General features: G+C 37.0%; 1 protein-coding gene across 1 annotated transcript in view; it reads left to right on the top strand.

Moving 5' to 3' along the window:
• The window catches only part of NIPBL (Nipped-B homolog (Drosophila)), a 171,496-nt gene that overhangs the window by 83,939 nt on the left and 71,291 nt on the right, over positions 1–16,266 (top strand). The window contains 2 exon segments of the mRNA XM_009329439.1: positions 2,355–2,448; positions 11,899–12,531. Of these exon segments, the coding sequence (XP_009327714.1) occupies positions 2,355–2,448; positions 11,899–12,531 (727 nt within the window).

Here is a 16,266-nt window from a genome sequence, read left to right as displayed (position 1 = left end):
GGGGACAATCACTTCCCTACTCCTGCTTGCCACACTATTTCTGATACAGGCCAGGATGCCGTTGGCCTTCTTAGCCGCCTGGGCACACTGCCGGCTCATGTTCAGCCGGCTGTCGACCAACACCCCCAGGTCCTTTTCCGCCAGGCAGCTTTCCAGCCACTCTTCCCCAAGCCTGTAGCGCTGCATGGGGTTGTTGTGGCCGAAGTGCAGGACCCGGCACTTGGCCTTGTTGAATCTCATGCAGTTGGCCTCGGCCCATCGATCCAGCCTGTCCAGGTCCCTCTGCAGAGCCTTCCTACCCTCGAGCAGATCAACACTGCCGCCCAACTTGGTGTCATCTGCAAACTTACTGAGGGTGCACTCGATCCCCTCATCCAGATCATTGATAAAGATATTAAACAGAACTGGCCCCAAAACTGAGCCCTGGGGAACACCGCTCGTGACCGGCCGCCAACTGGATTGAACTCCATTTACCACAACTCTCTGGGCCCGGCCATCCAGCCAGTTTTTGACCCAGCGCAGAGTACACCTGTCTAAGCCGTGAGCCGCCAGCTTCTCTAGGAGAATGCTGTGGGAGACGGTGTCAAAGGCCTTACTGAAGTCCAGGTAGACCACATCCACAGCCTTTCCCTTGTCCACTAGGCGGGTCACCTGGTCATAGAATGTGACTTGTTTCTAAGTGCCCATGGATGGTGAAACTGATGAAATCTGGTTTCTTATTGATTTATATTCTTTGATTTGTAAGCATCTTCAGTCCATAAATTTCAAACTCTTTCCTTTTCCCTAAGCAGTGTCAACTACACCTTCACAAGTTGTAACATGTACACTGTTTAGTCTATGGCTATGTATGTGGAAATCAGCTGGTTGGCCGTTGTTAGAAGGAGTGTGTACTTGCCCATCTATGCAGGCTGCTATCTCCTTGAAATGCCAATTTAGCTTTCTAACTTACTACCAGCTGCTGATTTTTTTTTGTACAGACATGTAAAAACATAATTACAGTTGAGCCTTCTAACATTCTATTAATGGGGTTGAAATGGGTCAAAAGGACAAAAGGTGTTTATCAGACAGATAATTCAGGTTTGAAGAAAAAAATTATATGAAAGAACTGCGTGTATGCAGATACCTCAGTAGGAGCCATGTTAGACTATTAGCTACTGACATAACCAATTCAATTAGGAAACGGATTAAATAACCTTCGAACTTCTTTGGAGACTTCCTTTGTATGACTTTACTCTTTAAAAGAACAGACTTTTTGCAATTTGTTTATAATTATAGAAGTTGTCTCTTTGTAGATATAGGGGTTGTTAGTTTGTTCTTTCTCAAAACATTCCTGTAGATGTTGTATAAAAAACAGTGCTAAAAATGGGGAATATTGTTCTATAGAAGTTTAAATCTAGTTAGGGCATTGAGTGAATGATTATACTCGTGACCAGCAGAGGGCTCCACGGAAGTAATAAAAAACCCATGTAGGCCATTAAATGGGAATTTGAATAGCAGGTTTCATGCTTGATTTTAAGATAGTGTGGGGATGAAAAAGACACATTTACATTCTTAAAGATAGAGCATGGACATCATTACATTGTAATTAGTATTATATTATGAAGAAGTTTGTCAGAAATTATGAATTCCATTGAAGCAGGTTGTTCTGTGCAAAACTGTGGGACTTGTTTGTCATGTTGGGGAAGTGCTTCGCATTGCCATTGAGTTGTTTCCTATCTAATTGTTGAGACAGGCAAATAACAAGCTAAAGTCACTCCAGTTGTGTTTTGCATGAGACTGTCTCAGCTGCTGCAATGAGACTGCTAGAGATTTTGTTCGGTCCTGATGTGTGTATGCTGGAAGATATAAATACAAGGTGTTAATTTGTTTGACTGTAAAAGTAAGATGGCATTCTAGATAAGCTTTAAGGGTAGGTTAAGTGGGAAAAATGGTGAGTTTGTTTTAAAAAAAATCTACTTTTTATGTTCAATTTCTTTCAGTTGGTATTGTATAAAGCTCATGTATCTGCTTTTCAGCTCTTTACTATGAGTACTTGCAACAAAAAAGTTCTAAATGGAATCTTAGTGTAAACCAAAAGTGCTTATTTAGCTAGAAGACATGTACCTAGATGTATTTTTGTGTGCATGTTCTGGTTATAGATTCTTCTTAGGGCCAATTGTGCTTTGGAATATTGCCTATATGGTAGTCTAATAGCAGTCTGAATTACAAAGATTTTTATGTAAATAAATATTTTTTTAGTATTTCTTGTATGCTTTGTTGTCCAGTCCATTTTATCAGTATATGTACTAATTTCAGTCTTTATTTTATCAAGCGTTCATGTTCATAATGTTAATTTTTTATCATTGTCACTTTAGGATGGAGATCCTTCAATAAGGAATGCTGCATCTTTTTCCTTGAGGTCACCACAGTCAGTCTGCTCTCCAGCTGGAAGTGATGGAACCCTTAAAGGTAGTCTAGCAGTCACATATATCAATGTGGTTTTTCCCAATTTTAAAGAACAGCAAGTTTAAAGAGATATTTAGTTATTCCTCATGACTTCTGTATTCACATAGTACTAGAGAGTACGTCATTATGATTTGGATACAAAATTATTTTGAGCCCTGATCCAGAAGAAATTTCTGAAGGTCCAAAAATTGACTAATCATCCTTCAAAACAAAGCTCAGATTCATGGAGGACAGAAGGATTTAAAATCCTTTCTAATATGAGGATTAAATTCTTTATAAGAATGGTTTCAGTTGCTCTACATAAGAAATGGTTTAAAAGGCAGCATTACGAGTATTGAACTCTTAACCAGCTCAAAAGTGTTTTAACATGCAACATGTCTTAATTGCAATCATGAAATTTTAAGAACATGAAATTAAAAGTAGTTCAATGAACTCAATAACTATAGCATAAAGGAAGCCTGAAAACATTAGCTGTAGAGAAAGAATAGGGTGAACTGTCAGTCAGTTGAGAGGGAACAGAAAAAAATCTGCTCAAAATAATTCTTTATGCTAAAATCTGGAATGCATACTGCTGTTTTTATATTATCCCTGAGAAGCAATGACTGAGATACATGAGATTTTGGCAAGGTAGGGGCTTGGGCATATTCTTGCTAATTTACTTTCTCAGTGCTTATATATTTACATGGCAATAGTAGAAAGATGCAACAGTGCTTTCTTCTCTTTAGCCCTGAAACAAATTAAGTCTTTCAGGATAGTCAGGTTAGGTGGAGAGGGAGAGGGAGATTCCAGAGAAGGTGAAGGTATTGGCCTTGTGCAGCCTGGGTAAGAGATGTCTTTGGCAGGGGTGGACCATAGAACAGCCTTCCTGTATCTGTGAGGAGATTATCAGGAAGTCTTGAGTCAGGCTTTTCAGTGTTGTGGAGGAAAGATGAGACACAATGGACTTAAATTGAAATGGGATGTTCTAACTAGGTCTAAGGAAAAACTTTTTCACTGTCGGGACAGTTGAGCATTGGAAAAGGTTGCCCAGAGAATCTGTGCATTTTCTATCCTTGGAAGTTTTCAAGGTCAGGCTGGGTAAAGCCCTGCATAATGTGGCCTTGCTCACCCTGCTTTGAGCATGAAGATGGACTAAAGACCTCCTGAGGTCCCTTCTTAACTGACTTATCCTATGATGCTGTGACTGCTCAATGATCTCTGTGATTCATCTTCTGTAGGCATATACTGTGTTAAACAGTGATAGAAGAAATGTGGTTCAAGTGGCAAGTGAGAAGTATGTGTATAGCATGCCGGCAGCATCAGTATTTCAGGATGTCTTGTGCTAAAGGGCTTGTAAGACTTGTGTAAATGGCAAAGACTAAATGTGGTTGTTTTTCTCTCTTTGTTGAGCTTATCAGTTTAACAACATTGTGAATCTAAGCTACTTCCACTCAGATACATGATTACCATTCAGCCAGAAGAATATTTGAATTATTTTTTGGTTAAACTTGCTGCTGTTTCAATTGGCTGTCTCAGAACCCCATTTTGAAGGGATACCTCTTCACATTATTTCTGCAAACAGTCTGATTGTACAGTTCAGACTGTAATGGTTCAGCATTAGAGGGGCTGAAAAAGTGCAAGAAGAGCTTTTTGATTTATTTACCTGTATGTTAGCTTTACTTTTCCCATTGATAAAGCACACAGCTGAAATAACTGTTACTAATGGTGCTACCGTTTTGCCTTCTTAAAGGCAATAGAACCCTGATTGAGAGAACCTGTTCTTGATGCTGCAAGAATCCTGCCAGACTTTTACTTCCTCTAATCTCGAATTTTAGAAATGTACGGAAAAGGTGTGGGTAATTATAGTGTTATTTAGAACATGGGATCCCTGTCAGTGAGTTTTCAGCCTATGATTTGGAGTGAAAGTTGTGCTGATAAATTTTCCAGTGATGAACAAACAGCAAGTATCTATGCTGAGCTTTTTGTTGCTACTCTCATTAGCCCTTGAAAGTTTGGTTGAAAGGTCACAAACTTTGATAAAGAAAATTAGCAAAATACTTAATTGTTTGGGAGAACAAAAAGAGTGGCGCTAGACATCATCAGTCCAGACAGAGATGTCAGGAAGGATGTTATAATATGTAAGCTTTCTTATACAACATGGAAACGAGGCAATTACCGAAGGTATGGGTACAGACTGCATTTCTGTACTTTTGACATGGAAGTAGCAAGGACTTTTGGAGACCTGGAGAATGCAGGTCTATTAAAGTAGACTATTGCAAAGTCTTGAATTACTTTAAGACTGAATGTAGCTGTCTGATTGACAGAATCTGAATGAGGAAGAAGTTTTGTTTCCAACTCAGGCAAATATTTGAAAGATGGCAGAAGTTACATTTGTAATTTTGGTTGGTTATTCACTTATTCAGTGGAGTAAAATTTCTCTGTTACAGAAATTTTTGCTTCACTTCTGCTTCAGTAAAGGTACCAGAGCAGCTGAAGTTTTTTACAGAAGTTCTAGGCTGGTCTTCATCCTTTCTTTTTTATGTAAATTTTATATTTTTAGCTATGCAAACAGAAGAGTGGCTCTGCTTTCATGCTATCATCTGTTACCACATCTACTTTCTTAAAAAATTCATTTCTATGAATTCATCCATGAAAAATTAACATGGAGTATTTTCCTTTTGTTGATCTCATAAAATACTCTGTAGGTTCCATTACCCAAGATCAGATACTCACCAAAATCCTTTATCCATTTGTTCTACTTTCCCACTGCTCTGGAACCTCAGAAAATTTTTTTTTCCTCTTTTTGTTTGTTTTGTTTTTAAGACAACTTCTAAAGATCTGTATAAAGGAAAGCCTTCCACAATGTTTTTAGTCCATTGCTTTCCAAAGAGAAAAATTCATATCATCTACAGTCCTGTTTCCATACAGTTCCCTAAACTCTTGGGAAAAGATCTGTAAGGACTAGCAACAACCCTTATGAAAGTATATAATTTTGCACTCTGTTCCAGAAATAAGTTCTGTTTCTCTCCAGAAATTGCTAATGGGTATTTGATTATTTTCTGAATAATTTGGAAAGATTACTTTTATTTTCTGAGGGATTTATAGGACTTCTCCAGAGACATTCCTCTACACTTGGTCTCTGAATGTATAGTGGGTGGCAAGACGAATTAGGAATCTTCTCAAATCTGTAAGACAGACTTCAGTGCTCTCAAAGGTACTTATTAGGAAAAATGATCATCTCGCCCTCTGTCCTTCAAAAGAAAGGAAGAAATTTATTCAAAGATTTTTTTTCTGACAGGGCCAAAATAAACATTCATTCTTGTTTCTTTCTTCAAGTCTTAGTTTTTTATGCAAGCATGCTTCTGAATATAGCAGTTCTAAGCCAGAACAGCCAAAGCTGAGTTTTTCATGAGGCACTTGAAGCTCTGGAGAAAGTGGTGGGACTCTTCCCTGAAAATTATTGAAAGAGTATGTGGAAAGTGAATACAATCTGTCCCTAAAAACCTCCCAAATGTATGTTCTTCTTTGTCTGTCTCATATGCTATCCCTTTAAGTTTGAATCTTAAATCAAGTTATGCTCTTTGAAAAAGAATGTCAACATTGTCCATTAATCAAAATAAGTAATAATTTCTTTATATCTAGTACAAAACTTGGGAAGATTTCCAGAGGAAGATTCTGTGATTTTAGAAAATACAGCAGCGAAGGACTTGGGGGCTTCCCATCTTCTTAGCCTCATGTTGGATGAGCTGTACCAGTATCACTCCCAATAACTTCCATCTATTTTTGGGGGTTAAAATGTCAGTAATGGAGTTTCCTTACTCTGGCCATGCAACCTGTTCAAATTCTTAGTACTAGAAAGCTTTTCTCCTAAAGCTTAGCCTGAATCATTTTTATTACGGGTTAGGCATGACACTTGACTTCTTTCCAATGGGCAAGGAAAAACAATTCACATCCTTTTTTTTTATATCAGTCATTTACATATCAAAGAACATTATCATGTCTTGCACTAATCTAATCTTCTACAGACTGAACAACACCGTTTCTTTATATCATCTTTACATAAGTCATCATTTCTGATGTTCTAATTGTCTTTGATTTTTTTATCTAAATTCTAATTGGTCTGCATTTGTCTTGATGTTGTACTGTCCTAAGTTGTAGATAACCCAATTTGAAGACTTAGAAGGATGAATAGTCAGAAAAGTACGTAGACGACTTTGTATGATACTACTGTTGTATATGAGAGTACAGCTGCCCTTTGCTGATAACGTAGATCCATATTGCAAGTTGTTTTAAACATATTGCTGTCTTTTTGTAGAGCTTATCTATCTTCGTCTCATGTTGTAACAATTGCTCTTTCTCAGATGAATAAAAAGTTTGTGCTTCTTCTCAGTGAACTTCTTTTGTTTCAAAAGGTTATTCAAATTAGTCAAGAAAACTGTAATTTTTTATTCTGTTTTAAGAGCAATTGTGGGCCTCTCTCTCAAAGACTTAACACCAAAAGCTGTTATGATCTTTACATGAATAAAATACTCTAATTCTGTTACATGAGATGTTATTAATGATAAATATTTTAAACTACTATTCTTAAGACAGTGCTCTGGAAAGCTGCACTTGTTCACCTATACTCCCTTAATCCATTTTTACCAAGAACAATTGATAGTGTATGAACACAGTTTTGAAGTAGGGTATACTGCAATCTTATAGTATTTTTGTCTAGATCATACTTCCTCAGCTTGTTAGTGAAATTGTGATGAGAAGTTACATAGAAAGCCGTGCTAAAGTCCAGATATGGCACTCAGTTCTCTTTAATCCACAAGACCTACTGCTTTACAGAATAAAATTATTTTTATTTTAACAAATTCACTTTGGAATACTACCTCTGTATTATTATCTCAATCCTTACAGAGAGATTGTTCTTCTAATATGTACCTAAATCATACAGACTATGTATAATACTCTGGGCAGTCTTTACCATCCTTTTGAAAGGACTGTTCTTCCCTTTCGAGTCTGCTGGAGGCATAAATTCTCAAGATGATTATTACTAATTCTGAGATTGGTTTAGCCAAACGGAGTTCCAGGGTGGATTTGTCTGATCCCATTTTCATGAAAACATTCAAAGTGGTAAATGGGATCATACTAAATTTAAAAAATGAGACGCTTCCATTTATACATTGTAACTGCAGTCTCTTAAAATCTTTTGGCAGCAGTGTGTTCCTCAGGTTCTGTCATCACCAGGTTCTTAGCTTTTCCAACAGACAAACATCAGTATGAACATGATATGGATATGCTCTGGTTCTTTTCTCCTTCTCCAGCTTCTGCCTTTAGGAACTTATTTACAGTATAATTACTCAGATGTGAAGTCTAATAATCCACATGTAGGACGTACGCATTCCTTAAAGTCTCTCTTTCCAAAGACTTTACCAGTAAAAAGTCTGGAATGCTGTGTCCAGGTTTGTACAATTTGATACCCACTTAAATAATGTTCCTGGAGTCTCAAGGATCACTTTGCTGCAGATTTAAAAAGGCATAGCATTTGGATGTTCCTGAAGTTTCTCTCCAATGTGCTATGAACCAAGCATTAGACATGAGTCTTCATTTGTTCACTAGCAGTTTTTTCTAGCTTTCATGCATAGGGAACGATACTTTTGGCAGAAGAGCATGTAGGATGGGTGAAAGACTTTCTGTCAACATCTGGGAACCTTCACCTGCAGGGGAGTTAAAGGCATATGAAGATACTGTTTTGAGTGACCCTTTGGAAGTTGTGGTTGTGCGAGTGGAAAGCTAATCATTCTTTAACATTCTGTAAAATACGTGAATCCTAAGTTCCTGGTAACCTTAGTAGGTGTTTTTTAACCATGCAGATCACAACAAAGAATGTGATCAGTGGTGTGACTTTGGTGCCTCAGCTGTGAAAGGCAAGTGGTCTTCTCTCTGAAGAGGCTCAGAGATGATCAGAGAAAGTATCACGAATGCTTAAATAAGATGCGAGTACTGTGGTGTGATTAGAAAGTGTGCAGACAAAAACCATAAGATGGAGATGTCAGTGATGTGTGTAGTCTTCTGGGCAGAAGCTTATTTGTTTGCTACCCAAGCTACTGATGCACAATGAGCAAGTGAAGCTATCCCAGGAGTAAACAAACAAGAAGTGGTTTTGAAACTTTACATTTTTAAGAAGGCTAAGTCACTGTCAATGCAATGCGTTTTACAGTTGCTTGCATCATAAAGGATTTTATAAGAAATCAGTCAAGAGTCACAGAAAAAAAGGTGTTTACAAATTGCTACAGCAGTTGATAAAACTTCTTCCATACTCAGTGCCATCTACTACTAGGAATCAGTAGGAAAACTAATTAATATAGAGAACCCAGGATTATCATGGGTGGTCAGGATGACTGTTACTGAAAGACTGTTGAGGTATTGTTGATGGGTGTATTTGTTCTCTGTAGAGGCCTTATTTCCTATTGATGTTACCTGCTTCTCAGCTACATTTGGTGTTATCTGGTTGACCATCAGTATTTGCTGTTCAGTAATGATACAATGACCTTCCCAAATCAGTGGAGTATCTCTTTTTATCTCACAAGTTTTACATATTCCTGCCATATAAAAAGAGATTGCACAAAATGCTTTTACTGATACTATGGAAGATCAACTACAGAAAGTCAGATTTTTTTTCTCCTGAATTATCCACACAGCCTTAGATTTAGACTCAAAAGCTGCCTACATATTTCTTTGTTCAAAAAGAATATTCTGAAATTCGGTTCATTCCCAAAGATCATTTCCAAAGATCATCGCATGATTTACTACATTGACAACATTTTGTAGAATAAACCTTCTCAACCTTGGAATCTCGACTGGTTCAGCAAACATCATACTTGTCTGTCTGTGTATTCTTTCCACAGAAACATTTCTTCTGTTATCAACAAGTCTTGTAAGAGCTTTGTTCTCAGACATATAATGGCTCAAGCCTTCTCCCATAGGAAATATTCCAGATTGACTTCAACAGTAATAGGCACAACTCTCCTGTATAATGGGTGATGTTTTGTCTGAAGTCTAAGCATCCAACAGAATGTGGTACATGTTCAATGTGTGATACCTGTTCAAAACTGAGGTTTATGGTAGAGTGAAACTGTTCCAGAATGCTTCATCTTTTTCAATTTCTTTTCACCTCGATACATAGGCATTGTAACTTCTAAGCCTCCTTGTTGCCTTAACCATCGTTAGACATCTCAGAAATACATGAAGTTACTGCCAGAACATGTACTCTTAAAATGCAGCTTATAGGCCTTACGCTCAACACCTTTCAGGAATTTCCTTCAGGAGGAAGATACTTCCAAATACCTATTCGTAGTGCTGCCTAGGAGAGAGAAAACTTTACTTTTGTTTTCTTCATTTACTGGATTCTAAGTATGTTCAATGGAACGCACTGAAATCCTTCTGACCTCCTCAAGTCTACCCAAAGATAAAAAGAACCACCTTATCTGTTGCTGCAGTGTTATTTTTCAGCATGACAGCTGCCAAATCAGAACAAACTTGTCATATTTACTTAAAAGTTTAGGACAAGGGAGAATCAAATCTGTGTCCTCTATTTGAAGTGTAACTGTGAAAAGCAGTAAACATTCTATTGTTGCAACTTCAGAAGTATTCATGTAAGAGATAATTCAAGAGTAAGATGTCAGTAAGATCTCTTTGAAAAGTTTTGAGCTGCCTCTAATATTTGTAGAAATAAAAATGCAGCTTGTATTTCCTGAGTGGTAGTCATTACCATAAAAGAAATCGATAGCTAATGATTTCTGCTATACATTATACTAAGACAATCTTGTAAATTGCCAAAAGAGACAGTACCTGGGGCAGGGGACCATCACAAGAATAGGAATGTGTGGTGAAAGGTGAGTGAGAGATCTTTGTAGGGTGTAGCCAGGACTTCAGTACTGGTGGTTGAGTGTGCTTATCTAATTTGAGGAGGGGAAGTGGAGTAGTGGAAAGACCTTGAGAATCAGGATGAGTCAAAACAGGGCATCCCAACATTGTGGGTGTTACCGGCAGAATATGGAGTTGCTGCTGATGGTCAAGAAGGTGTAAGATAAACCCGTTTCATGCCGTGCTCTCTACATACAGAAGTTATAGGACTTCTCACAGAATAAGCTAGGGAGAGAAAATAAGCATAGCAGTCTGTGCAAAGAAGTCTTCAGTAAAGGCACACCTTTCATGTGAATTGAAGCTTTGCTAGAGGTATCCATTCTTTTTTTCATCTACAGGTCAGTACATCGCTTAATGATTCTTAATATTTCTTAAAATATCTGGTAGAAATTTAAGCTGCAGAATAAAGCTGCTTTCTTGTTTAGTGGTGTTTCTTGGATGAAGCACATGGGGACCTGTATTCCAATTAGTTTTTGATTGTTGTTAGAAGTACTGACCTATGATGACCTGAACCAGAATGACTAATAATAATCTCAGTCACTGCTTTCTGAAGATCAGTATTCCCCTTTTCCCCAATGGATGAATGAAATCTGATAAATGTTTGCTTTAAAAAGAGGAGGCTGGCCCTATTGGTCCACCCAATAGGCTTTTCCTCCCCCCCCCCTTTCCCTCCCCATTCCTTTTTTAAGCCAAAAATTGTAGCTCAAAATTATAATTGGGACAGGTTGAAAAGCTTCTCTGTTTTTCAAAGCTTTTTACTGGGCTAACAGTTATGGGGAGCTGGTTTAATTTGAGGAACAGAGAATTTAAATGTGACTAATTGGAGAATGTTTTTAATTAAAAATATCCTCTTTCAAAAATTTCTCTGGATACACTCAAAGCCTCCAGTGCATGTAGAAGTAAAAATTCATACTTTAAAAAAAAAAAGGAGAGATAAGGCAGGGAATGGTAGAAAAATGCCTTAAGACAATTAGTGTTTTCTAGATAGTAATGAGTAGGGGAGGTTGGAATAAGTTTACCTAAAATGAAATAAAAAAAAAAAATTTAAAAAAGTTGAAAATGAACTGTCAGAATCAAAGTTAAGGAAGTTGTGTATGTTTTGATTTATTTTTTTTAATTAAAAATGTGTGGCTGAAATGGCTAATGCCTATATGCTGATCATTAAGTCTTCATCACTGAACTTTATTAAGAATCTTTTTGATCTTTTTTTCTGTAGTCAACTTGCTTTCATTGACCATTTTCTAATAGTTGATACTCTGAACCTGCAGGTACTATTTTTATTTATTCCTTTTTGGTGGTGGGTTTTTTTGTTCCATCTTCTCTGAAATGACCCCTTCTCTACCTGAAGTGGACTTCTAAAATTCCTAGGAAATACACTGCAACTATCTGGATTACATCTTGATCTAGGAATGATGTGCTTCCTACCAATCTTACCTAGACCTTTTGTGAACACAGATATATGTAGAAATACACATGAAAATTATGTAGGTTATATTTAGTGTGTTTTTATATAAACATGAAACAACATAACTGTTCAGTTTTTCTGAATTATTATTCTAGGATCAAGACAACCTTTAATCCAACAATCTCAGCCTCCACCTTATTCATCACCTAGAGATGTTCCCCCAGACATATTGTTAGATTCTCCAGAAAGAAAGCAAAAGAAACAAAAGAAAATGAAGTTAGGCAAGGATGAAAAAGACCAGACTGAAAAAGCTGCAATGTATGATATCATTAGTTCTCCTTCCAAGGACTCCACTAAGCTTACATTAAGACTCTCTCGTGTAAGATCTTCGGATATGGACCAGCAGGATGATATGCTTTCTGGTTTGGAAAACAGCAGTGTGTCAGAGGGTGATATTCCTTTTAATGTGCAGTACCCAGGACAGACTTCTAAAACACCCGTTACTCCACAGGATGTTAACCGCCCACTAAATGCTGCTCAGTGTTTGCCGCAGCACGAACAGACAGCTTTCCTTCAGGCACAACAAGTGCCTGTTTTACAACAGAACACTTCAGTTGCTGCAAAACAACCTCAAACCCCTGTGGTACAGACACAGCAACAGGTTTCGCAACAAGGAACTATAACGTCATATGATGAAGTAGAATTGGATGCATTGGCTGAAATTGAGCGGATAGAACGTGAATCAGCTATTGAAAGGGAGCGATTTTCAAAAGAAGTGCAAGATAAAGGTAAAAGGATTGTGTGTGTGTATACACTATATATATTATATAAATATATATATATGCATATAAAACCCATATATATATTAAAAAACTTCCTGTCATTGTCACATAGTTAAATTCTGTTTACTCAGTGTAGGTTCTTCTGCGACATTCATCTCCATTCCCCTCCAACAATGAACTGTAATCTCTCGTATATGCATATTTTTAATATCTGGTATTCTTTATTTGGGGTCTTAATGGATGGAAAGTGACATTCTTACGTTTCAAACTTCTTTTTAAGCTACTCTTATTTTGAACCATGAGACTGAATGAAGTACAATTGACGTTGTTTATAGTTTCTAAAATCCCAGCAGTATCATAAGTCAAAATTTGTAATAAGTTTTGGTAGTTGAATTATTAATTAACTACCCATGTTGCCTACTTTAAGAAAATACAGGAAAACTCTTTTATCCCATTTCTATTCATATCTTCATTTGAACCTAATATGAAGGAGGTTTTAGATTAAAATCACATCTATTCTTTTAAAGGCAGTGTAATGATTGGGTAATATATAATACTATGTTGTCTCCAATGTTTGTTCAACTGGATATTCATTATTATGTAGGCATTACAAGCTTTAGAGAACTACCATATATCAATATGGTCTCTAGCACAGAACCAGATGAGCCTCTGAAGTGTTTTCTCTTCACTTCAGTAGCTGCACTGGTTGTCTTAACTGCTTTCATTGAATCTATCCTCTTTGGGGTTTTTTGTTTTGTTTTGTTTTTGCTGTTGTTAACTGGTTTGAAGGTCTTAGGCTTCAGAAATCTCAAAAGTAGATGCAAAGTCCACATGTAAATCTTGAAGATAAGATGTATTTTATAAATTAGGTAGTGATAGGTTAACATAAGTATCTTTCAGAAGCTTCCTCTGCACTATGTTTAACTTCTGAGAAAAAAATCTTTTCTGGTATAATGCTAATTTATTAGATACTCCAAGAAAAATCTTGCAGAGTGGAAAATGGTGCAAATTCTGATTTTGGAAGTTCATAGTTAAAAATGGTCAATTTTGGACATACTTGCATGGACACAACTGAATTTACGTACAGTTTGGGTCTTTAACCAGCAGAGAGCGCACAAATTTTCTCCCTATTCAAAGATTTTTTTTTTCTGTTTTTAAAGATGCTGGTGGGGGGTGGGGGGAGGAGAGAGTGTTTATGTGTGTGTTTGTTTGTAAATGTGGTTGTTGCAATTACTAAAAGGTTAACTTATTAGATATTTCTTATTTGGTAACTGAATCAAGTCTTTTTAGGAAATGTTGTTGTTTGTGAATATATGGAAAGAATGTACGCTCACCTCAAAAGAGATCTTTACTGTCTTTAATTTTAATTTAATCAAATGGGTAAATTTGTTACTTTGCTTAAATCTCTTCTACTAATTTTAAATTGATTGATGGAGAGATTGTGGTTTGTCTCCTAATAGTTCAAAAGCTACTTTTATATCCACACTTCAAGTAGAATATCCAGCACGTTTTAGCTGGGAAGCTAAAATGCAGTGTATTTTTGATGGTGCACCACAGCCTTCAAACACTTAGGGCAAGACTAAAACACACTTTCTCTTTTGTTCTGGCTTTCAGGAAATGTTGAGCATTAGTTGTAAAGTTTGTTTGCCATAATTACATAGCCATGGGCAGACTCTGATTTGTTTCTGTTGGGGAAAGCAGTGATATTTATAGAATGTCATCTCTCCCTTTCACTACTGCTCAATAACCAGCTTCCCAAATAAGGATTCCAACCTTATGCTTCCCTTCTACCTGCATCCTCTGGCAGGTCTCAGTTCTTATGAGTTCCTGCAGTTGCTATGAGTTAGGTGCAAGAGTCACTGCCTTATATTGGGACAAATGATTACCATTTATTCACTGGTGGTAAGTTGCCCCTATGCTAGACAGCAGCTCTTTTCACTTTGGCTGTTGAGGTTTCAGCCATGAATGAATAGTATTGAGCAGAAGGATTTTTAGTAGCCTTGGGACAGATTTCCTGAAAAGCTATTACCTTTGAGAAATACGGTTCTTACTTTTTGGTAATGCTTTTGCCGTTGCTTCTAAGTTTGTACTATGTCTGCAAGTTGATACACTCTGGGATTGTTCTAGTTACAGCTGTTGGGTTTGGTGTGACTGCAGGAGGAGGCTTCCTCTATTGTTCCTATGGGAATATGTCTGTTAGAAATATATCCAATAACTCCTAAATATATCATTCATTTTTGTGAAGCTGCTTACTGTATTTATGCAAAAGCCTGGCATTTGTGCATTTTAGTACATATATGTAACCTCAGATCACATTATGTCAAGAAAATAGTGTGATTGTAGCAAGTACACGGTCTAATTAGAATGGGAATGCATAGTGCTAGCTGATGCTTTACAATTGCAAGCGTCCTCTAGAGAACGTAGTCAAGATGCTAGCACATGCTAAAATCTGCATGAAAGCATCTTTGCTGCTTTTGTAATTGAGGCATGGGAATACATATTACAGTTAAGTTACACTTTCTGTGTAGGCACAAGTTGTTGCTTTCCATAAATTTGAGTAGAGTGGTACTTGCAAGTTTTGTTAGAAGATTAGTGGTCTCTTCTGTCCTTTTTTTAAAGACATGAAATCTTTATAGTACTATGCTTCATCAAAGGTTTTCAGCTGCTTTCTTTTTAACAGTAGGGCTTTGGCTGGGCATGACATGTTCTTTCTGAGGCTTGGAACCAGTACTGTGGTAGAACTGATTATTCCAGAGGAGAGGCAGAGATTTTTTGGGGGGAGTTCTTGCTAAAAATTATACAACTGCTACACTTGCCTAAGGCAATGCTAAGGTCTTTTTTTTTTTTTTTTAATGCTGAGGTGCTTTCATAATGTTTGGTACAGGTGGAAAATGGGGATTGGAGCCCTTTGGTAATTATAGTACTTTTTGTAACAAATCGTTAATTCTGACAAAACTGTTAAAATATTTAGCTTCCACCAAACACAGTCTCTCGAAGTGGGAGGCAGTCTCTGTTTCAGAGCTTGAACTAACACAGGGTTTTGCATAAATGCCGCCTTCTTTGAAAAGCAGTGTATCTTTCTGGAACCTGATTATTGTGCTTCTGCTTTCTGAAAAAGGAATTCTTAGTGCAAAACTCACTAATGGAAAATCTGACAGATTTGACCTAATGTATGTCAGATATGCATAAGAAGTGATTTTATAATATAGACCTTTTGCCTCATATCTGAGTGCTTTTCAGAGCTGTTTTTATAATTCTATCCTTTTGGTCTATTTGGATCTTGGATTAAGTGCGTTATATAGTCTTTTCATCATGATAGAGAGGTGCAAAGTTTGAAAAAGTTGTTTTCATCCTTGTCCTCTGTGTGGAAGGACAAGAGTCCATCTCCTCTTCCTACTTTTTCCATCAAGGAAGTGTCTCTGTATTGATTAATTTTTACAAGTAATTTGTCTGTATCTGTTAATGAAAGGAATAGTTGGAGATTTTGGAGATCAAGGCACTTGGCACCAAAAGTTACATTTTAATACATCTATTATGTTTAATAGCCTCAGAACAAATAAATAAATCCATGGAATATGACATACCTCAGGTCTTCAGTTCCCATTGCCACCCTCACAATGGCCTCTATACCCTCATCAGATACAAGTTGTCAATCAATACTAGATCATATCTTCTCTTTTGAAAGGATGCATAGTATTACAGATAGATCCAGCTATTATTTTTCAAGACTCAGATTATCTG

The sequence above is a fragment of the Pygoscelis adeliae genome, unplaced genomic scaffold (assembly GCF_000699105.1).
Source record: "Pygoscelis adeliae isolate BGI_AS28 unplaced genomic scaffold, ASM69910v1 Scaffold47, whole genome shotgun sequence".
Lineage (NCBI taxonomy): Eukaryota > Metazoa > Chordata > Aves > Sphenisciformes > Spheniscidae > Pygoscelis > Pygoscelis adeliae.
The sequence above is the reverse complement of the archived record's forward strand: the minus strand, read 5'-3'. Positions and strand labels throughout refer to the sequence as shown.